Raw genomic sequence first — 23,945 nt, 5'->3', positions numbered from 1 at the left:
TATTTTTTATCAAACTGATAAAAAATTTTATTCAAATCAAAAAAATTTTTTCATATTATGATTGACGATCGATACATGTGCAATCCCATCGAATATCTAAATTTTAAGTATTCAAAGATAATTTTTTTTTTGGGTCAACATGTCATGTAAATATAAATGTTACGCAACGTATATATATATATATATATATATATATATATATATATAATAGTAAATAAAAATAAAAAACTAAATTCTAAAAAAAAAAATCTACCATGTACAATCGTGCACTTGATTGATTGACCTCATAATGACTTATCTTATATTTTATCCGATGTATGCACAGGAACAAAAACTCTCAATGAAAATTAAAAAATTATTATCAACTTAGAAATGTCAGTTGGAATAATTATACTTAAATTGTTATCTCATTCAGATTACAAGTGAGCATTGACAGATATACTGAGAAAATATGTAATTACTGAATCATACGATTAAAGAATGGATACGTATACGAAAAATACAAGATGTTTTGCTTACGATAAAAATTTCCCATTTTTCTGACAATAGAATTGCAAAATTATATTAATTTTTCCGTCCTATCTGTTTGCACTCAGTTATGTACTTATCATGAATGGAACGAAACTTTTTGTCATTCTTATAAACTTATACACTTTGCCATCGTATCTTCACGATAAATGCAAAAATAATGACTCCAGAGATAAGTGACAATTCAAAGTTGCGGAAAATTACTGTTGAAATGTGTCCATACAAACATCGACGATTTTTCTTCTGCACAATCGTAGGATGTTGGCTTACAATTTTCTTATTTCTCTTGCTTGAGCTTTTATATTTTATCTTGTTTTTAAAGTGCACAAAGTTGTGGCTCTTTAAATGAAAAAAATAAATAAAATAAATTTTTAAAAAACCGATTTCACGATGAAGACATCGAGATTAATGTGTGATTCACAATGGCTTATTATTTTAATTGTTCCTTAATTTCTTGATGTTCTAGAATATTTAGTTTTGTGGGATTATTGTTAATTGCTATATAAACGCTTTTTTCAATTTTATCTTCAATTCCAAACTTGTTAAGACATCTTGATGATTCGTTTGACACAAAAAAAAAAAAAATTATATTATACTATTTATACTACACCAGTCGTTAACTAAAAATTAAGTGCAGCGATATTTGTCGTATTATTTTAAATAGATAATATTGATTATATGATTAAGTATAATTTAATATTGACTTTTGAGTCATCGACTTAATCGCAAATAAAAATACTGTGAACATAAACATCGCTTGTAAATATTTACAATATGAACTCACAATAAATGGTGACCTGATGTAAAAAAAAAAAAAAAAAAAAAAAAAAATAATGACCTCAGTGCTTATATTTTTAAAGAACATAACTATACTTATCTATTGAAAGAAATGTAAAAAACACATATAATTTAATTACTAACATCGAGTGGTATTTTTTTTCTTGGAAAAAATAATTTGAACTGAAAAATAATCGTAAGAACTATGTTTAGGAAAAAAGTTTTAATAATTACAGTCAAATCGTATGAGCATTATCTAAAATAACAGCTGATAAAAAATTGTGATCTCTAAATAATTTTTGTGTTTTATTATTTTTCAAACAATTTATTGTACTTTGAATTCTTTGCAGAATTAACTACTAGTAAGCTATATTACATTAAATTGATTATTATTATTATTATTAAAAAAAAAAAAAAATTACGTTGGAAAAATTCTGTAGTACTGAAAAAAAGAGGTAGTAAACATTTTTTTCAAACATCGAAAGCTCTCTACAAAAAATTCTACATCCTACATACTAAAGCGTAAGAACTAAAAAAAAAATTGTACTCATTCGAAAAGATATTATCGGTCCAGCGGGAAAAGCTCTTTTCTTAAACAACTTCAACCTGAAGATCTTCAATTCAAATACCTTTTTCTTTGCAAACTACTTGTATCGGACTCGGGAGCCAAACTTACGGGGCAATATGCAGTTATACAAAAAAACGTAAAATATTAATCCAGAATCAGCGCAGTGATCTTTCCCGCTTAAATTACCAATGAGATAATATAGCCAAAGAGTTGGTACCGGTGACAGTCGAGGAAATATTATCAACAAAACGTATAACACAAACGAGATTTAATTTGGTTATTTTCAATTACCACAGCGGCGCGCGTGTCTCGGTTAATCGTATTATATATTATACCCGACGCGTGAGAAAGCCAATCGACTACTGAGATCCGCAACGCAGCGGCACCGCGTATTAGTACTTCCACTTTCTCTCGCGAGGCAATTAAGAAAAAAAAAAAAAAAAAAAGGAAAAAAAGAAAAAAAAAGAAAAAAAGTTAGCCTGCAGCAACAGAGTAGTAACAACAGGCTTATACCCCGAGATATCGTGCATGTGTACGATATGTTATGTCTCAGGGAGCTTTCGAGCTTGTGTGACTCCTACACATATCCTCGCGACCGCGTTGGCGTATATTTACGAGTCCTTCGATCAAACAAAACGGGAAAAGCGTGTATTACGTATAGTGTAGCGACCTCGAGGTCACAAGCCAACCCCCTCGCGTAAGTAAATTATACATGTATACTTGACACCGAGTAGAGGAACAGGGCGTATAACGCGTTTTTTATTTTTTTATTATTATTATTTTTTTTTTTTCATCCATCGCGCATTATATGGATACACGTGCACGAGATGGGCTTTTGGCAGAGACGCACACGCGATTATAAGATTCCTTTTACCCTTCCGGAGAACATTTTCAAGGATTATCATCGAGGGCCGTTTGATGCTTTTGTTGATTTCGACTTTGAAAAATTTCTTCCTTTTTTTTTTTTCTACTCATGAGTCGTCGTGATGGAGAGCAATTATCGGTTGGAGGTGCGAGGAACTTTGGCCCGCGCGTGCTTTTCGAGCTGTATAAGTATATATTTATACACCCGTACTTTGCAAGGTTTCGCGCCGTTGACTCCTGGTTGCCGGCGAGCTTTCGTCACGTGTCGTAATCCGATGTGCTTCGAGGTTTTTAGGAAATAATTTAAATAATAATTTAATCAATAATTTTTTATTTTTTATTTACTTTGGATCATCGGGTGTAACCGTTTTTCGAAGCGGCGGAATTTTTATTTCGAATATCTTTCGTGTACGACATGGTATGTTTCAAATGGAGGAGATTAATTAAAAATTATAAATATCAGATTTCCTGTACAAACAGTCTTGATTTACCTCACAAGCTTTTTTTTTCTTTTAAACAACGATAACTGTATTTTGTTGTTTTATAAACAAATTTGTATAATGTGATTATTTATACCGAAATTTTTTTTGTTCTCAAGTTGAGAAAAATATGGAAAAATTTCATTGTAAAACTTTACACGTTACTCATCAGTGCAGCTGAATCGTTATCACCTTGTATTTATTTGCGTACTTAGTTGTTTTATAAAGAGAAAAAATGATTACAGACCTCTGCGTTATAACGGCATCAAAAATAACTTGACGCACGTCAGCAGATGGTTTATTGGCGGTAAAAAAGCACTGTCATCGGTAATTTCCCTCAATTATTATTATTATTATTATTATTATTATTTTTTTTTTTTTTACAATTGATTCGTTGCAATTACAACGACTGGAGTTTAAAAAAATTGCGACGGCAAAGTTCGACAAAAATTATAAATTTGAGTAACGCTTTTTTCTATTAGTTTAATAAATAACAAATGCACCCGAGCATGTTTATGTGGACAATACAATTACGCTTATCTATACTTACGTACGATGTGGCTTTATCATTTGATACGAAAATGTTTTTTTTAATTAAAAAAGTGCTTAACCGGGAGAAACTACGTTCTCTTTTTCACTATAATTTTTTTTCTCTTTTTTTTTTTTTTACAAAAGCAAATTAGTGGAAGATGAAAATAAGGGGAAAAAAGAAATTTATCAACGAGATTTCTTCTTAGTTTTACATTGCAGAAAAAAAAAGAAAATATACCCACACGACGCACCAGCGGAATTGTATCATGCATGTAATATTTGCGTCACAAAAACCAACGATGGAATAAAATCTAAAAATACAATACACATGTTCCGGTAAAATAAAAAATGTTAAAATAACGATTGTCGCGAGTGTTATCTCAACAAATTGACGGTTCTACTGTACCTCTAGTGATACTTCAATCACCTTGTCCACTATGATCCATCGAGAATCACACCTCTTTGATTTTTCATTGTTTGTCTATTGCACACGATCGCAGTAGTGGTTATATATTCCTTATCGGCCACCCGTTCGCGTGAAATAAAAGAGTGTTATGCATGCGACGAGGGTATATTGTGTTTTTATACGAATAAAAATGAACAACAACAACAACAACAAAAAAAAATTAAAGCGTCATTATATAAGGGAGAGAGAGAGAGAGAGATCCAGCGGTGGAACCTGCCTGTCGTAAAGTTGCAAATTTACTGCACTGACATGTAAGCACGTGTGTCTCTTCATTGACCGGGAGCGGATAAGGATGATCATGCGTGTGCGCGCTCATTTATACGTATCGTGTAAATATAGGCATGAGTATATCTAATCTACGTAATAAGTTGCAGAGGAGAGAAAAACAACGCCGACTCTTGTAGCGAATACATGCAGCTTTTTTTTTTTTTTTTTTTTTTTTCCTCATATGCATCGGCTTAAACTCTCATTTTTACGATGATTGGCTTGACGACGCTTGCTCGTCTGATATACATAGGTATGTATGTTTGAAGTACTCTTTAGGGTTTGCCGTGTTTTTACGAGTCCTCTCTCAAGTACTATACAACTTTGCAGCAGTTATAATACGAATATGGGTGTGGATTTCATCCGTTTTTTTTTTGCAGTAATTTTTAAGAACTTTTTTTTGTACTCCGTCGTTTTGATGGAAAAATTAAGGTGTAAAATGATTGTTGTTTAAAAATAGAATGTTACCTTTAATCAAGTATTGTAAAAAAATGTATTGAAAAATAGCATTGGGATTTAAATTATTCACAGAATACCTAATGTGGAAGTAGACTGATTACAATATACTATAATCATTATTGTGCGAGTAGTTACACATTTAATACTGTTTGAATATTTCAGTTGTTAAATCCTAAAAAATAACTACTAATTGTTTGGAGCAAAGCTAGCTAAAAATTTTATTCGTTACCATTTTACAATACTTTTGTTCTTGTTTATAATAGTACTAATTTTTAATTATTTTTTAACTAATTGGTATAATTTTTTATTTTCGTTTTCAAAACAGTATGTGTCCCGAAATTTCAAAGGAATAAAAAAAAACTCTCGTATTTTGTACTAAAAAATAAAATTTTTCTGATACTTAAACTAAAAAGAAATTTTTGTTTAGCCAAGCCACCAAACAATATTATGCATTTTTAATTAAATTAATCATACTTTCCTCAATCAAGGCTTACACGTACAAATGTGAAGAAAAACAAAACATTTAAAATAAAATACCATAGACTGTCAGATTTAACAACTGAATAATAACAAAACAATTAGATACGAGTAATAAATGAATTTCACAAACACAAGCGAGTTGGGCAAATAATACTGTTTATTGGTCATCACACCATATAACAAACATATGTAGTCACAGTCTTCGATCTAATTCGTATAATCAATGTTTGCTAATAATTATTATTATTCTCATCGACTTATTTGCAGACAAAAAAATAATTGTAACTTTACGAATTACTTTCTCTATACAATATGTCTAAGCACCTTTGTTCGTTATCTTCTTTTTGTTTTTTTAATTTTATTCCAAATTTCCTTCGCTAAACTACCGTTACAAAAAATTCAATATAAAATACAAGATTATTTCTACATACTAAATTATACCTAGGTATTGTACACACGTGTCGTTAAATATGAATACACGTACTGGGACTCTTTACAATCATAATACGTATAGTACAATTGTTTCAAGTTTACGGAAGCACTATTTTTTTTTTCTTTCCTTTTCTATCACTATACACGAAGACATAAAATCTTTTGGTCATAGTTAATCACCACAATTTCGTAGGTTCTAATATTTAATACTGTTGGAGGAATTACAAATGTCGATTCTATATATGTATATATATTACTCTAAAATCACGCATTCTCTTTCTATATTCAGGTATGAACATCAATTTATCGTACACTCATACGTATACTTTATCGCATTTTACGAGAGCATTCCTCAAATATCATACTTTTTCTAACGGATAAATACACGATCTATTAATGTTGAAGAAACTACGAGAATCGCTAAACTCGACCACGTGAAACATGTATATCATGATTATTACAAACAACGCCCGTATTTCATAACGATATACTTATTAGATAATTTGACACATGTGAATTCGTTATACATTATTTGTTTCTTCTTCTTCGTTTGTTACTTTGCAGTCTTTCAATGTCCCCTTTTTTGCTTCAACACACGCATCTCCGTCACCACGCGTCCAATTTATTGTGCGTGACGATTTTCTCGTTTCAACACTCACTTTCAAAAAAATTCAGCCCCCCCCCCTCCCATTTTTGTTGTCGCGTCCGACCAAAATGAAAAGACACTTAAGCTCGTTTGTCGGATCGTCATTGTTTTTATTATTATCACAGGGCTAGACCGTTTCCTCGATGTGATGGCACGCGGCGTGGGGTCAGTTTCAATGAGTCGATACCATCTCTTTTATTAAGACATAAATTTATCCTCGTTGTCGGCTGCACGTTGATCTTAAACAAAAAAAATATACGTGTATTCAATAAGGATGGAAAATTTAACGTTCACCAAGTAAAAAGGGGATTAACGCTCACCTGCGTCATCACACCCCAGCGCGACTCATCTCATCAGATCGGCGGCTCGTTGCCGGTCCCGGTTGACCTCTTTCGGGTGCATGCGCTTGCGGTGCGAGAAACAATTGCCCGAGCTCGCGAACGCCTTGGGGCAGTAGGGGCACTGGTAGGGCCGGGCTCCGGTGTGCTGGTTGATGTGGAACTTGAGGTCCTGGTTGCGCTTGAAGGTCTTGTCGCACAGGGGACACGCGTGAGGTCGGAGGTCCGAGTGGGTTATGCTGTGCGCTCGTAAGGTCGAGTTGGTCGGGTAAACCCGGCCGCACACCGAGCACGGGAATTGCACGTTGCTGTGGTACTCCTTGTGACGAAAGAGGTTGGATTGCGTTTTGAAGCTAAGAATTTTTCAAAGATCATGTACGTTTGATTCTTTTTTTTCTTCTTTTTTCTTTTTTTTTTTTTTTTTTTTTTTTTTTTTTACATTGGGCGCGGTATAGTATATGTATATACACACGAGAAGTTGAACTTCAGAGTCGAAAGGTACTCACATCCTCCCGCAGATGTCGCAGCCGTACTTGCCCTTGGGCCTGTGGGTCTCGAGGTGCACCTTGAGGTTGCCCTTCGTCGAGATCCTCTTGCTGCATATCGGACAGATGAAGCTCGCCTCGCCGAGCAGATGATTTTCCACCCCGCAGCCATTGAGTATTAGCGAGGACGAAGAGTCCTGACCGTTTGGCGTGGTGGTCGTCGTTGTCGTTGGCAAGTGGGACCACAGGTGATTCTGAAGCGCCAATTGCGAGGCAAAGGGCTTGTCGCACACTTTGCACGAGTGCGGCTTGTTTACTTTGGCGTCGTGCGATTCTTCCAAGTAGGCCGGACGATGCTCCTCGTAATCGTCGTAGTAATCCGGCTCGTCGATGAAGTTGCACTTCACCGCGTTGTCGGGGCTGTTTTCGTTGTCGTTGCTGTCGCGGTGGCTTTTCGCCTGGGATTCTTCGGCCGTCGAGCTCGACGTGTGCTTTTTCTTGTTGGCCCTGGGAAATGTCGATTCGTCAATGTGTCACGATCCACGTGTGTGTATATATATATATATATATATATATATATATATATATATATATATATATATGTATGTATTATGTGGTGTGTGTGCGTGTTCACCTGTTTGTCGTTGGCTCGGAGGTCAGAGTGCCGTAAGAGGTGACTTCTTTGTCGGAGTCGTCGTCCGAGTAATCGGAGCAATCGACCGACGAAGCTTGCTCGAGGGCGCACTGGAGGAACAGCATGGGATCGATTTTTACTTCCATTTCCTCCGTGCTCGGTGTTCTTTGGCGCCAAGGGGGTGACTCTCCGCCGTTCGAGGTGTCGATGGATCCCTTTTGAGATGATAATTAAATAAAATAACAATACGACGCTTTTATACATGGTTGATCTTTCAAGTGCCGATTTCAGGTGTTTTCTCATTTATCGCTACAAAAGGGTACTCTTGGGAATTAATCATTTTTAGAATTTAATTATATGCGTGGTTCATGGGAAAAACGAGTTACTTAAATTTTCGACCAAGAAAAATTTTTCTTCAACGAGAAAATAAACTAGTACAAGAACTATCAGGAGAAAAAAATTGGTTTACAACTTCCTCGCATTCGAAATCGATATGTTATCTTTTTTTTCACTAAGGCATCTGTAGAATGTTCCAAAATGAGTATTTAATCACGAAAATATAAAGTCAGGTGTACCTAACAAATATTCCAAAAGAGAAAATTATTTACCTTAACGCAAAAAGGATCCATTGTACGTAAAATTAAAAAATATAACTTATATACCTTTGTCAATATCGAGTGCAGAAGACCGCGGTCTTCGAGTTTGTCTGGACAACTGTCCAAACCGTCGACAACAATTGTTGGATCACCGGGTACCCTCAGAAGCTCCTGTTTCAGTTTTTCTTGGCTCCTCAGTGCCATTGTCGCAAAGTCGTGAATCCCATCCAGTTTATCGATACACGTCGTACACACCATTTTCGGCAAAGTGTCTTCTGAAGTTATCTATTTTTGAGTACACAAGCAGTTATGTTATTAAATTTGTTCTATCCGCTTTAATTTATTTTTTAATGTTTTATAGACGTATATATGTACTGTGAAAATTATTTTTCCATCCCTATTTTTCGTTTATTTGCGTTCATGAAATTGTTACTGTGTGCATTTAGTTTAATTACTCCGAACAGAAAATTGCAGCGCGTTAGCGCGTAAAAGTTCTGGCTTTGGACCTACAATGGACCGATGAATAATGAAATCTTTCTTGATTAATTTGATATGTCACCCAATGTGCTATTAACCTTGTAAATTATTTGCAACTCTCGGATCTGTACTTCATATTATGTTATTACCAGAATAAGGGAAAAAAAACTTAAATAGGTGTAGAAATCTATAAATAAAACTTACAATTTGTTAAGAAAAACAAGCAAAATATTTTTAAAATGTTAGTGATCCTCAAAATTTTACGCTAACGAAATCGCTGGGAGGTATATTTACTTGAATGCAAAATAAATCATCATCAACTCTCAAAACGGCCACATGCACTTCGGTTAAATCCATATAAACTGCACTTGCGAGGACATGTCGATCAATTTTTACCCTCACTTGCAACCGTCCCACACTTCAAAGCGTAGCGAAAAGTCTAAATCTGTGATCACCTATTTTTTTTTTTTTTTTTTTTTTTTTTTATAGGGATCAAGGTGATTTCGTACACCGGCTGAGAATACAAGAGCACGAACCAATCCATGTATTGATTTTAAAATTGAATATTTTTTTTTACTTTTTTTTAAACTCAATTTTTGTACGTGTAATTAGTTCCAGATCTCCCAAACCAGTTTTGTTTGTTTTATTTTTTAAATAAAATTTAAATTTACCTTATTAATTTTCAATTTTTAAATCACGTTATAATTTTTCAACAAAAAATGTGCCAAATTTCGCGACGAATCATGAATTAAATAACAATTGTTTTTTGCTACATATTTTACAAAAAAATCACTAGAGTTTCTTTACTACGAATAAATCAAAGAATTTAAAGCAAGAAACATTTTTAAAAAATCACAAATTTATCCGCTCTTTTCTTTTTTTTTTTTTTTTTTTTTTTTTTTTTTTTTTTTTTTTTTTTTTTTTTTTTTTTTTTTAACAAAATTTTCTGTATTTAATTTTACATCGAGAGAAAGGTTCCGTTAAAGGTAGAGTTGGTCAAGTAATTTACTGCTATTGAGATCCGAAAAAATGAATAAAACGTCAAAAATGCACGAAATCACTAACATACAAAAAAATATTTTGTGATTAGAAAAAAAATACATGTGTACCTACGTGTAACGACAATACTTGAAAGAAAAAAAAGATCCAGATAAGTAACAAGTACGAGATGATAAAAAAGTAAGCGCATCGTCATGAAAGCAACGTAATAATACGTATAGGTGTATATTTTACATAAAAAATATACACGGTACAAGTAGATACAGTCGCGTTAACGCCAGACCCAGACGACTCCCGCCCTCTATATACATATATATTATACTTCGGCCTCTCTCCCCTGTCTGTATCTACTGCAGCCAGCGCTGGTAATCAATAAAATGCTAATTCTTTACAATTTTACAGGTCCAGCCTCCTCCTACCACTGCCGCGCTCCAATTTAACCCCTCACCCCTCCCCAGCTTGCTTCGCTCCACATCCACTTTGCGCACGTACAATATTATGACTTTCTGCCTGTACTCGTACGTATCTACATTTAAATTATAAATGCCTTTTTTTCTCCTCCCATGCATATTTTATTAACATAATTTTCCCTTCGGTCTCTCGTATTGTTTTTCTGATTTTTTTGTTCGTCTTACAATATAAGCTCCCAAGGCCGACATGAGAAGCCTACCAAGGGTTTCGTTTTATTTTCGAGGCTTTTTTTTTTGTTTTTGTTTAAAAAGGGTCAAAAGGACAAGGAATGAATATGCCTATGTAGTGTAAAGATCACGAAGGGAGAGAGAGAGGTACACGTGCACAGCGCGAGGAATATCCGTTTTGGGTGGATGTGGAGCTTTGCGTGCTTTTGAAATAACGAAAAAACACGTGAGTGAAAAGCCACGTTGTTTTTGTTGCTTAAAAATTGTATTCCCCCAAGAATTTTCCCTTAAAATTTCTGATATATAAAAAAAAAAAAACACCACCTACGACAGCAACAGAAAAAAAAAAAAAAAAAAAAAAAAAAAAAAAAAAAAGGATTTCGCACCCTAATGTGCAGGTACTTGAGCACGTTCCTCTGCAAGCTCCTCTTCCTGCCCTCCTCGCCAAAGACGCACACAGCCTGTCCGGCCTGAGCCTCACCACCACCGTCTTCGGGCTCCCTCGCCTCGACTCGCCGCACCGAGCCCGCGCATATCCTGCACCTCTGTTGGACCAGCCGCGCTCCCCTGTTTACCACCCCCTCCTCCTCCTCCTCCTCCTTATTTTCCAGCTGATGCTCGATCCTCGGCGTCGGATCTCTCCCCGTGGTTCCCATCGCTTGGCTATGCACGATGATCCCTCCCTCGCGTGGCGATCTCGATCGCGTCACGCATCACCCGCGCCTCGCATACCGGGGGATCACTCGATCGCAACCGATACCGATCGACGACAAAACACGACACTCGCCGCTATCAATTTTTATTTACGATGCCCCAGGTCAGCGTATATATACAACGCCCGTAAACAATATACATATACATGTATATAATATGTTTAGGGGCTACACGGTGTATATGTATATGTGTATAAATAAATATGATATGCAGCGTCCGCGGCCGACGGCATCTATCTCGTCTCGGCGCACTTTTTCCACTAAAAGCGCGCGACGCTTCGGTTACGGTCCTCCGCCCTCCTCTCCTCACCACGACAATTACATTATTCCCGACGAGCCCTCCCTTCGCCCGCCGCTGGCGTTTCTTCTTCGTCTTCTTCATTTCCAGCCTCGCAGCGGATCCAGGTAGGGGCGCACCACACCACTACCACCGCTGATCTTTTTCCCTCCTCGTCTGCTCTTTCTATCCACCCCACCAACCCTCCTCCACGGGTTGTACGCCGCGCGGTATATATACGTTTATTATTACTACGTATAACATGTATACGTGTGCACCCTTCGTCTCGTGTATCAACCCTTCCTCCGGTGTTGTAGGTATAGACACGTTTCGCGTTAAGTGTCCATTCGGGTAATATGTGTGTGTGTGTCTATACAACCCTATCAAACTTTTCCTTCCTTCGAGGGGATGATTTTTTCAGGAGGGTATTTATAAATAAACCTGTGTCTATACGCCCACAGAAGTGGGTTGGCAGCTAAGGTATACAGGGGTGGGGGAAGGGTGCGATACATTACACACCCACACACATCCCTTCCCACCGATGTTATGGATCGCGGTTTTATTTTAGCTGCGGTTCTGTACCTCCGCCTCGTCTGCCTCCCCCCGCGTGCCCCTCCACACAATAATATGTACACTATAGCTCGAGCTCTTATAAATAAACCTTTGGGGGGAGGGGGGAGGTTCTTTTGCAGAGTGGTGGACGTTTTTTCGTCCCTGAAATGGAAGGTATGAAAAAAAAAATATTGTGACAATTGCCTCCGGTCACAGTAGAGTGTTGAGACGAATCGTAACTGATTATTGACGCCACGACGAACTCTGTTCGCGCCCTTTAATTGCTCCGCCATTTTTAGCGATATACCCATTTGCTTGCTTATTATATTTCTTTCTCGCTGACGCGCGCTACCACGTGACAAATCGTAGCTACGATTAGTGGTTGCTCGTTACAAATAAATTTTACAAAAACTCATCTCTGGCTGTTTATATATACAATCAGTTTTGCCACCCCCCCCCTCCCATTCTTTTTTGCCATTTACGTGCCTACATTAATGTATCCCCCGTGTAAACGTGACGCGATAAGCAATTTCATACTTCATCCAGAAAATGTTTGTAGAAAAACAATGACTCGCGCGTCTTTGCGAACCAATCGAGAACAAGAGCTTTCGAATTTTTCTTTTTTTTTCCCGCAGACTCCGAAACGGTCCAGCTTTCGGCGCAAGCGCGAGCTTTCACACCCCTTCCTTCTGGACCGGAAATAATCGGGAGGGAGGGTGTGCGCGCGACGTGTTTTAATTGTCCCTTCGCACGCGGGTCAGGGTGCACCGGCTGGCTCTTTTTCCATCTCCCCTTTCCCGGGGTAAAAAGGAAAATATGGGGATGGCGTCACCCCCCCCCCCCCGCCTCTACCCCTCTACTGCCCATGTTAAAAAAAAAAAAAAAAAAAATCAATACTCAATAATTAGCAATTAATGTGTCGATGGGCGCTTACTTTGCTGCTGATATGTGTGCATCATACTTACTTGTGGATTGCTGTAGTACGTGAATAGGTGTTGCGAGTGACCTGAGCTATACGTGTGTGTATGACCGCTGCCTGAAATGTATATATTAGGTATATACTTAATTAAGTCGATGAATAATATATGACAGTAAGAGAAAATGAGTCGAAAGGGTTGCAGTGGCGAGCTATATCTCGTTTTGTTTTCGTTCGAAGAACTACAAGTTACGGGGGCTCCTTGAGAATATATTACGTTTTGTATTATTGTGTTTCGCTTTGTTTGACTTTTTGGATATTTCGTGTCATGTAGGGGATTCGATGCGCGCAATATGTAATTTTTGTAATTTTTCTTAATTTAAGACGTGAAAAATTAACGGTTCGCTTTTTTTCGTCGGTACATTTAGGTAAGATTGATTATACGTTTTGTCGATGTGAAAATATTCAATTTAAAGGGAAAATCAACGCATGCGAGAGCATAGATATTAGGTTTGAGACGTTATTGTTAATCATTGCAATTATTTTATTGGGTAAATTGCAGCTTTTTTTCACCTAGGATTAAATAAGTACGTATTTTTTATACAATGTGTAATTTATTATCGGAGCTGACTTTTTGAGTTGAAAAATAATATCGGGAAACGGGCAGCAATCAAATTTTATTTAAATTTTGATCATTTTTATGAACATTATTTGAATTTGACGAATGACCTTCAACTGTATTAAACTTTTGATCAGGAAATTATAAACTTGACAAGATTCACTTGAAAGCTTTTTCTCACTGTGATTTTAACTTTGGATTTCTGACTAGTCACATTTTGAAAGAGGATTTTTCAGGGAGACAACTGTTGTATTTGTTTACCTTAAATGAAAAAAAAAAAAAAAAAAAAAAAAAAAAGTGCAGAAAACGCAAAGTAAAATTCAACTCATTTTTTGCAGAATTTCTCATGTACTTGTGCAATATCAGGATAGCTTTCATATTTAAGTGGGTTGCTGGAAACAATGGTAATGAGTAAGTTTGTAAAAATTATTTATTAAAAGCAGGTTAACTTAGGACTGAAAGAAAATTTTAACATGATAGGTGATTGCTTATCATTTAAGGTGCAAAGTCTGTGAATATGAAAAGCAAGGCACTGACTGACAAGATTTAATGCACAACAGTATTTATCTTCTTTCGATAGACACATCGCATTTGTGCCTCACCATTAGCATAATTGATTCACACATATCATTAAATTAAGTTCACAATAATTGTAAGCACATACATTTTCTTTCCAAAAAAATACTCCAGTCGACCATTTGTACTAATGATATACTAAGTATCTGATCACTTTTTGCAGTAACAAATAAAAATATCACATTTAGTGTCATTATCAGTCAAACATTAAATTTTTTTAGCGTTTGTGATTAAGTTTTGCTATGTTTTTAATTTAACTATATTTTTTATTTGAAACCAATTTAGAGCACTAAAATAATTGTTATTCATTAGCACTTGACCTTATTCTGAATAGGTAAGAATAATTTGAATTCTGCTGGTAACTCATCTTCAGAGTACAATCGATCAGAAAAGTAAACCCTTCTAATCCTACAATTTGCATGAATTTGCACCCTTAGAGTTTCTACATAATTTGTTCCATACGCTCTTCGCGTGAAATCAGCCAAGTTGAATTGTATTTGATTCCAACCATCATCAAGTCTCATTGGCATTGTGCAAATAAATGGTTTTACTCTGGTCGTGGATTGGTAGTTACTTGCTCTGAAACGTCTTCTTACATTTTTATCATCAATAATCTGCAACAATTATAGAAAAAAAAAAAAAAAAAATGAAAATGGCACTAATGAAATACGAAAACGTATTAGTAAGATAAAAATAATGATGATTGAATACTGACTTGCACTTCGAAGGTAAAGTACTTTTTCAAATTTTTAATAATCATAACCAGAAAAGGCAGTTTTATCCCCAGGGTCTTTCTGGGATCTGCAGGACACGTGATGTATGTTGTACTGACGTTGCTGCCCAGGATTTCCAGAACCAAGCTCTGAATGTCATTGTCTGTGATTCTTTTGATGTGTCCATTTCTAACTTTCTTGTCCCAAATTTGCAACGGTTTGCTGCCTATGCTGTAGAGAATTGACAGAAAGCCACTTTGAAACGTGTTCTTGAACATTTTCGTTTACCTGTAAAATAAATGACACTTTGACATTACGATATAAAAACTAAAACTCGTATACTTAATAATACAGTTCAATTTCATATTATTATTACTTCTGTCGAGTGTACATTTTTTTTATTCGAGATGCGGAGTTATTGCGCTTGTGGCATCCGCCTATAGACTTGCAAAGGTAATTTCGGAGTTTTATCAATAGTAAGGTCGTTGGGGAAATATGATGAGAGAAAGAGAGGATTGGCCCTGCAGACAAAAGCAGGCTAGGCGTGCACACACTTCACAAGATTTTCGAGGACTCGCATTGAAGACGAATATACGAATCTCTAATTATTACTATTAACGAGGGAGAAAACTATGTCAAATATCAAAGTCGTTCAAAGCAAGAACTCGACTGTGCTACTTGAGTTACTTCTTCAAGGACAATTAAAACTATTGATTTTGACGGGCTTAACCTAAAAAAGTGTCGGGGGAAACGAACGTTTGAAATTGACAAAAAGTTCGAAGAAACGTCACTTGTTTCACCACTCGATTTGTTTATAAATATAGAAACACTCTTGGTACAATAGAATACGGTTGTAAAAAATAACTGTTAATGCTTGAATGCATTTTATTGTAATATACCTTATAAAATATAAAATTAAACAAAATTGCACGTCTTCACGTATTGTCGGGTTGAACTTCAAAATGCGTCGAACAACTTGAAAATTATTTTACATCTACTTATAAGTAAAAACAAATTGCAAGGACGAATTTTTTACTTCGAAGATACACATGTTGTGGTTAATTAAGTGATAGCACACACATTGCCGCTTTCAACAAGAAAGAAACAATAACAAAGATGGAGGTCCAAATCGGCGCCATCTAGCGGAGCGTTAATGAATAATAGATGCACCGGCGGACGGTGCGACAGGCAGTGACTGTACCGACCGACAAATATATACAATATATCGACACCTCTTTTTGAGTATTTGATCTTGATTGCGAGAAATAGCTTTAATTAATAATTTGTTTAATGATTTTTCCTTAAATATGTAGGTATTTAAGAGTATCCCTTGTCTAAATCCCAACTGTTTACGTTAATAAACAAAGTCGTAAGAATTTAAACAAAAACAAAAAATTATTTCTGCTTTTAGAGCTAGGTCGTATGGGGCAGCATTTTTTTTTTTTTTTTTTTATCTTAAGCATTCATTATTGATACACACTATCATAGGATTATATGTAAAACACTTTTGTGAATAATTTATAAATACGTCATCTAAGTGTGAGTCTTAGTTTTTAAGCATTACCTTCTTACGTAAAAAACTCGTGAAAATCCATCTAACATTTATCGATTGATTGTTGCCACTTGAAAAATATTTTTTGTTTGCAATCCAACACACTCTAATCATAATACTAGTACTTTACTTTTTTTTTGGATCGTATCCTTAAGCAACAGTATTATTGGAAAATGTACGCCCCTTGAATGCTTTTTTTACTATTAGTGAAATTTGGCAAAAAAAAAAAAAAAGAAAGAAAAAGAAAAATCAGCGTTTTTAGAACTTTGGTCACAATGAGTACTTGCATGTATAAGTATCTGTATCCAAATAAACTAGTGGTACTGTTTAATTTTTACTTTAAAAACGTTTGTAATTATTTTCGAATCCATCAATACAGTTGTAAATTTAGATATAAATGTATTTTAAAACATTTTACCCACGTAATACTTCAGGTCTTACACATATATAAGAAATATATGTTCGTAAAAGGTTAGTAATTATCTGTGTTCTGTCATTCTAATAAAGTACAATTAAAGTAGCGAAGAGTTAGGATGTAATTAAAATTATTTTTTACTTTTTTTTAATGGTGCGGTAAAGCTTGTAAGGGCGCTCCGTGTAGCCGCATGTAAGTATTTATGGTCCATCAGAACAGGTCAGAGATGTCTGACGAGGTGCTGCCTTGCCTTATTTCATACCAAGGAAAACAATTATTTTCGTGTATCTGAAATACGCCAAATTCCACGACCAAGGACGGCTCATTGTTTTTCCCTGGGGAAAAAAAATCTTTGTCACGGACTGCGATTCCAACTATAGGGTCGCTTTTTTCGAGATCATTAGAATTTGATTACTCACGAAATCATTTTTCTCTCAAAAGCTATTGACTATGTCAGTATTGTGCCGAAAACTAAGGAACAAAAACGACAATTGCAAATGGCCATTACACAAACGCATGGAGGATTAGAGTAGGGACATAATGGGACAAGCTTATAACGCCAACGTAGTCGCCCTTATTTCCGTTTGAAATAAAAGCAATATCGTTTTTTATGATCTAATTTTTGATGGAACTTTATCAGAAAAACACTATTTATCATTTAAGTAAGTATTTAAAAAAACGTTTCAATTGACAGGGCCAATAAAAATGGCATTATTCGTAAAATGACCCATGTATGTATATTATTTTACAATATACAGTATCTGAGATAAACAAAAACACGTAGTGTATAATTGTGTTCCTACAGCGTAGTTCCAAAAATCTAATAAATAAAGGTAATTTATCGATCAATTTATATACAAAAACTTGTGTATACGAGCAAAACTTACATACACTAAAGTATATTACCTTTCGTAGTAAGTACATAAATGTAAGAATAGGGGCACACCTTCTGATCTGTTTGTTAAATTTAGGAATCGACATTTATACTTTACTTATATATCATAGTCCAAGAAAGCGCTATGGATGTAGTTTTATGTAATATATTATGTATGTGACATGTCCCGCGTCAAGTCAGACGGTAAAAAATATATTTTTGTCGAAACCTATATGCTGGCCGATAGTCCTTCATGAAAATACTACTCATTAGTTTTTTTTTAATGTACGCCAAAGCCACGAGTGACGGTCACAAGTTTGAAGTGTTTTCGTCAAAAAAAATCCACAAAATCGTACCTCTTTCGGCCGTCTGACGTAATGTGGAACATCCCATTATATTATGTCTATAACTATATGTACACTCACATCACGCTTTTATAATATTCAAGAAAGTAACAAGTATAAACAAACGGTGTTGCGCGCAATAAAAAGTAGGACAAAAGGGTAAGGAGATATATATATCATATATCCAGGCAGACACTTTCTGACTGATTTCTCAATCCAAGAACATTCCACGCGATCTCGCAAAACAATATATTTGCGAGTATTGTTTCATTTGCAATAAACACACATGCACAGGTACACTCATAAATTTGTATTCATCACACGCGCACGAGTGCCACTCATTTCTATACTTGTACACGTACACATTGGCCATTTTTCCGAGAAACTCGCCATCTGAGGTCGGTGCTCGTGCGTGTATATAGACTCTTAGACTGCCCCACCGCGTATAAGGGCATCGTTCACCCGAGATTGTTTTCTTCGGCACCCGTGACCTATCGTCCCTCGAAAACTCGCGACCGCAAAAAAAGGTACAAACCATGGCCCCAACGCACATAGCCAGGACGAGTGTGGACGAAGCCAGGGAAGCGCCGCGCGACACCAACGACCTCGCGCTCGAGTCGCCCTTCGTCTGGGGTATCGACGCGAGCCTGGCCGCGAGCTACGAGGAGGAGCAAGAGCTCGAGGTCGGCTTCGACGAGCAGCCGGTCGTCGCCATCGTCCAGGCCGCGGTCATGGTTTACATCAACGCGACTCAACGCAAGCTCGACCGGGCCCAGGAACGAGCGCGACTGGCCGACCAATGCCTCGGCAAACTGGACCGCCAGTGAGTGGCTCTTTTTTTTTTCAAACACGTTTTTTTTTTTTGTTTTTTTTTGCAAAACATATATGTGTATACGTTATTCCCTGGGTCGTAAAGACAAGTGGCCCGACAAGGGATCTCGCCTACGGTCCTCGAGCACATCGTCCAAGCCACGCGGTGCCATTTATCCAGGATAATCCAGCCGCACCGCTCGACACCGGCCATCGAAAAATGGGAGTGCGACGACGCGGCTGCAAGACCCCGGGAGCAAGAGTTGGTGGCTCGCGCGACCCTGGCTGGCTGCAAGAGCGTGGCCTGGTCGATGTTCCACGAGGAGGAGCTCGACCGGGCGACGGCCCTGGCCCGGGAGGCGGTGCGCGCCAGCCCGGCCTGCCCCTTGTGGCACTTTGTGCTGGGGAAGAACCTCCGTCGGCTGCGGCGCCGGGACGGGCCGTCGTTCGAGCCCGGGCGGGAGGAGCGCGTCCACCTGGCCATGGCCTACGACCTCTCCGGGGAGCCGTTTTACGGGGTGTTCGCGGCGCTGATGCACCGGGAGAGCAGGGAGTTCGAGCGGGCAGCGCGGCTGTACCTCGGGGCGTTCGCGCGGGGCTCCAAAAGCGTGGGGATCAATCTGAGGCTGGCCTTGGGTTTTGTCAGGATCCCCGGGTACTTGCATCTCGCCCAAGCGTGCTTGGAGCGGGTGCGCGAGCTTGCCCCCGGGAACTCGATGTACCTGCACTACAGGGGCATTTACTGCGAGAGGCTGGGTTTGTACAAGGTATACATATATATGTATATGTATATGTGTATGAGAGTTGTTTGACGTTTTTGAAGATAAACGGATGGTTGGGGTGTGTCTTTCAGTTGGCGTCCACGTACTTTTACGAGGCGGCCAAGTGCGGCAATGGTAAGGCGGAGATGCAGTACGTCGACATGATGGCGAAGCTGCTGCCGCAGTTCGACTGCGTCGGTTACTTCAAGGGTATGGTCCGAAAGTACGAGAACGACGTTTATTTGCAGCAATTGTTGCTGTTGAACGTGGCCGTGCAGTACTTTTTCAAGGGCAAAGACGTCAAGAATGCCCTGGTTTATTTTTCGAAGGCCATTCGGATCAATCCGCGAGGCGGTCACTTGCAGGTGAGAGCTTCGTAGCGAAACCTTTTTTTTTTTTTTTTTTTTTTTTTTTTTTTTTTTTCAGTCAATTTTTAGTCGTTACCTGTTTATGGGAGTGCCAAAATTATCATACGAATAGGCTTACATTTTTTAGGTAAGTTCGGGTATGAAGGTTTTTATCCGAGGGAAAAAAAATAGTTTTTTAGCTATAACTTCTTTTACGTACACGTTACATGTTCGGCTGCACAATGAAAATTTGTTTTATTTCTTTGTAATACAAAGTAGATGTACAAAAACAGCGAAAAAAATCGTTTTTTGCACACCAGATACAATGAAAATCGTTTTAATTTTTTTTCCATAGTTTGTAATTGTATTATCTGCATGACATTTGCTGACAAAATATTGATACATTAAACTATGATAAGGATTTTTACATAAAATCCTGCAGTTGAAATTGCACCTGTTTTTTCTCCGTTAATCCAATGTATAAATGAATCGTGCAAGTAATTTTTTTTTTTTTTCGTCAATTTATATGCACTCGTTTAAAAAAAAATGTAATTTTGTACAAACTTGTGTTATTATTCTCAGAAATTCTATGATGGTATGATTACTCGTCGGAGTTATAACATTTTCAAATTGGTTCGTGAAGAAGTGCTGCCAGAGTTTGATAGGATCTATCTACAAGTTCCAGAGGATCTGAAGGACATTCACGGATACTTGAACAATTTGACCAGTATTAAAAAGTGTGATAAAAATGAGTTAAAAAAACACTTTAGAAACATAAAATTAAAAAAAGTGTGTTAAAGTATCGTTTTGAAAGTATTGTTTGTGTAACAATAGTATATGTGTATGTGTGTTGCTTTGATCTCATGCTTCGTTTAAAAATTGGACTCATGAGATTTACATGTTTTGTAAGTTTAGTACTCATCAGTATTATAGGTTACAACTATTCGTAATAGTTGACTCTTATTTTTTAACGTGAAATTACTTCGATTAAAAAATTTGAAGTATTTTGAAAATTCTTATCTTAATATTGAAAAACTTTTTTACATTTCAATACTTACAGTTATGCTTAAGGCATCAGTTTTTTTAAATCTTTATGACTTAGATATGAGTATTTAATACTTGAAAGGAAACATATTTAATGTGGTCGAACGTATCATAATACAAGTGTTATTGAATTGTTTATGGTCTGTGTAGTAAATTAAATAATCTCAAGGCATTTGTATTAAAAATAGCTTTCATAGCGCACATCATAAAATGCTTACACAAATATGAAAAAAACAGTTATTTTAATTAATAGCTATACGAGGAAAGAAGATTATCCTTTTTCAGGATGGCGATAAAAAATCCGCATTTCTGACAAAACTTTTTTCACAATTATAATTGAAAGTTTATTACGGTCTACGGCTATAAATGAATTAAGATATGAATTTAAAAAATTACTGTACCGTACTCTATTGCAATTGCCATATGCAAAGCTCTACGTCGTCCAACATTGACAACTTTCACGTCCGCTCCGACTTTCAATACTTAGTAGTTTGATCATTTCTGCGTAGCCCCTCTCGGCGGCAAAATGTAGTGGGCCAAAGTTACCATAAAAATTTGTAGGTATTTATGTGATCGGCTCCCGTGTCTAAAAGTATTTTTTACGATTTCCGGGTTATTGGAAAGTATCGCAACCGACCGACAACAAATGAACCAGTATGGACTTGTTAGTTTTTGCGGTGTGATTACATTCTTTGTCATAAGCACTTGGTACTAAAATTGTTTTAAATTAATTAAAACTTTTCTCATTATCGCCTTTGGTTGTGTATTTTCCAAAATCGTCAAACCTCCAAAAATATTATATTCGTTCAAGCATTATTATAGTATTGGAACATGTGTGAGTTTTAATGTAATACTAATAAATTGTATTTCAAAAGCTAAAGTTAATTTTTTTTTTTTTCATGCATGTTGTGATAATTTTAAAAAATTCTAATGAAACAGGAACAAATACACTTTGAACTTTCATTTTATTTTTCCTGAATTTAACAACTAAAAATCAAAATATCAATATATTTTCATTGGATTAAAACAAGTTGAAAAGTGTAAGCTTGCTATTGCAGCAGTTTTATGTGTATGGGAATATGTATATACACAAAAATATGTCAAAAAGAAAATATAAATTATGTGATTCATATTAATTGGAGTTAATTGGAGGTTAAAAAATAACTCGATCGAATATCTATTTGAAGTATAAGAGGATAACTGCATGTCCATTAGATAATTGACGTCAATAAATTTGTAGTTTTAAATACAATTTATAAAACGAATAAGTAATTGGATATTATATGCATTAACAATCATGAAAGTAAAAAAAATACCTTTTCCAAAAAATATTCTAAAGTCATTGAATATCAAATGTTAACTAATGCTTCGGTGATCCTCTAATGTTGTATTTTTTATAATTTTATTGACAAGAAACTTAAAAAAATACTAATACAATTTAAGTATATTTTTATTTCTTTTAACGGCAAAGTATGCTTACAACAGAGCAAAAGTATAAACTATATACAAAAGGTAAGTGCAATGCGATAAGCCAGCGTTGAAGTTCATCATCGTTTACGTTTGTTGGTGGCTTATCTTTTTTATCTGTGTTAGGGTCTCAGGTGTTTAAATTTCTTGAGTAAAAACTTTAAATTTATAAGTATAATAGAAAGACAGTAGTAAAAGAGTTATTTTTTAGAAACAGAATTTTATTTACTTTTTAGTAATAGAATATGTGTTATTCAAATATAGTTTTAAACAACGTTCTTTGTTTACAGAACTAATTTACCAATAATGGCTCTTCATTGAAATTTGAAAAATATTTAAAATAAAAGTAAAAAAAGAACGAGAAGTTTTAGGGTGGCAACTAGTTTCTTTACTTGTAATAAAACTGGATAAACTTTTGTTTGCGTAAAAATATATTTTAATTAAAATAATAACTTTGTACATACACATTATTACAAAAAGTTTATACAAATTTTCGTATCCTCAGTAATCAATGTAGTCATATCGATGATATACGTTTCTACAGTTGTATCTTTACGCTTACATTAATACATTTTATCGACTACGCTAATATATTTATGAGTAAATCACTAAAAAAAACACCTTAAGAAATTCCATTAAATCAATTCATTAAACTACTGCTCAATTCTACTGCTAAATTTAGTCCTCAGGTACTTTGTCGTTATTTAGTTACTCTAGATTTGGTATAAAAGTTATAGTTTGATTCACTGAACACTTTCAAAAGCAATAAAAAACACTACCAGTACAAATTTAAATCACTGTACTCCCTCATGATTATCTCATTAATGTCATCTAGTAGATCGTTTGTTTCTTGGAGTAGCTGTTGATTTAGCACTGGCGCACACGTTCCGTATTGACAGCTTGACTGATTATTAACTCTATCTTCGTTAGAGCTATTACTGAAACATAAATAATGGCACAAATTATTCACCATCAAAATAATGGCATATGTACCATTAATTTTTATCCGATCGAAAATATTTTTGTTGAATATATATTTACCTTGCCCAGCTATTGCTCGTGTTTGAGGAATCGGTTGGCAAATTATAAGCAATGTGGTAACCATGTGTTGCTAAATTGGCCGTGTCCGGATTCCCTTGTTGCAACTCGATCGGGTTGTACTGCTGTTGTTGCGATGTTTGTTGCTTTTCGAGCGAGCTTGGTGCAGGTTGTTTTTGGGGCAAAAGCACCGAATGCGCATCCAACTCCGAATCCTTTTTGCTTGCCTTTTTCAACAAATATCGACGGTTTTGGTACCACGTCGT

At 36.0% G+C, this 23,945-nt stretch overlaps 3 protein-coding genes across 5 annotated transcripts; 1 reads left to right on the top strand and 2 right to left on the bottom strand.

Moving 5' to 3' along the window:
* Positions 1-5,555: 5,555 nt before the first annotated feature.
* Positions 5,556-11,317, bottom strand: LOC106636179 (uncharacterized). The gene is made up of 6 exons (XM_014348499.2): positions 11,048-11,317; positions 8,614-8,832; positions 7,952-8,166; positions 7,339-7,824; positions 6,815-7,185; positions 5,556-6,733 (listed from the first exon to the last, which is right to left on the bottom strand). Exons 1-5 carry the CDS (start codon positions 11,315-11,317, stop codon positions 6,840-6,842), a joined length of 1,536 nt encoding a protein of 511 aa, XP_014203985.2. The 3' UTR covers positions 5,556-6,733; positions 6,815-6,839.
* A 2,866-nt stretch (positions 11,318-14,183) lies between these two features.
* Positions 14,184-18,333, bottom strand: Bug22 (cilia- and flagella-associated protein 20). Of its 3 annotated transcripts, none has more exons than XM_089591416.1 (3): positions 18,225-18,333; positions 15,030-15,315; positions 14,184-14,928 (listed from the first exon to the last, which is right to left on the bottom strand). In XM_089591416.1, exons 2-3 carry the CDS (start codon positions 15,303-15,305, stop codon positions 14,623-14,625), a joined length of 582 nt encoding a protein of 193 aa, XP_089447542.1. In that variant the 5' UTR covers positions 15,306-15,315; positions 18,225-18,333; the 3' UTR covers positions 14,184-14,622. The 3 variants fall into 3 exon arrangements, with proteins under 3 accessions (XP_089447542.1, XP_014204128.1, XP_014204129.1); XM_014348642.2 differs by lacking the exon at positions 18,225-18,333 and adding an exon at positions 15,927-16,099; XM_014348643.2 differs by lacking the exon at positions 18,225-18,333 and adding an exon at positions 15,404-15,650.
* Positions 18,229-21,716, top strand: LOC106636178 (uncharacterized). Its single transcript, XM_014348498.2, has 4 exons — positions 18,229-19,035; positions 19,129-19,789; positions 19,876-20,148; positions 20,713-21,716. Exons 1-4 carry the CDS (start codon positions 18,749-18,751, stop codon positions 20,926-20,928), a joined length of 1,437 nt encoding a protein of 478 aa, XP_014203984.2. The 5' UTR covers positions 18,229-18,748; the 3' UTR covers positions 20,929-21,716.
* The last annotated feature ends 2,229 nt before the right edge of the window (positions 21,717-23,945 follow it).

The sequence above is a fragment of the Copidosoma floridanum genome, unplaced genomic scaffold (assembly GCF_036245765.1).
Source record: "Copidosoma floridanum isolate Cflo_tuat_1 unplaced genomic scaffold, Cflo_Japanese_pri ptg000013l, whole genome shotgun sequence".
NCBI lineage: Eukaryota > Metazoa > Arthropoda > Insecta > Hymenoptera > Encyrtidae > Copidosoma > Copidosoma floridanum.
This window is presented reverse-complemented; position numbering and strand designations above follow the sequence as displayed.

Coding starts and splice junctions, on each gene's coding strand:
- LOC106636179 (XM_014348499.2), bottom strand. CDS start 11,317: ATGGGAACCACGGGGAGAGATCCGACGCCGAGGATCGAGCATCAGCTG. Junction 8,833..11,047: donor TCAAGTACCTGCACATTAGG/GTGCGAAATCCT, acceptor ACTCAAAAATAG/ATAACTTCAGAAGACACTTT. Junction 8,167..8,613: donor TGCACTCGATATTGACAAAG/GTATATAAGTTA, acceptor TCATCTCAAAAG/GGATCCATCGACACCTCGAA.
- LOC106636178 (XM_014348498.2), top strand. CDS start 18,749: ATGGCCCCAACGCACATAGCCAGGACGAGTGTGGACGAAGCCAGGGAA. Junction 19,036..19,128: donor CTCGGCAAACTGGACCGCCA/GTGAGTGGCTCT, acceptor TGGGTCGTAAAG/ACAAGTGGCCCGACAAGGGA. Junction 20,149..20,712: donor CGCGAGGCGGTCACTTGCAG/GTGAGAGCTTCG, acceptor TATTATTCTCAG/AAATTCTATGATGGTATGAT.
- Bug22 (XM_089591416.1), bottom strand. CDS start 15,305: ATGTTCAAGAACACGTTTCAAAGTGGCTTTCTGTCAATTCTCTACAGC. Junction 14,929..15,029: donor ACTTTACCTTCGAAGTGCAA/GTCAGTATTCAA, acceptor TAATTGTTGCAG/ATTATTGATGATAAAAATGT.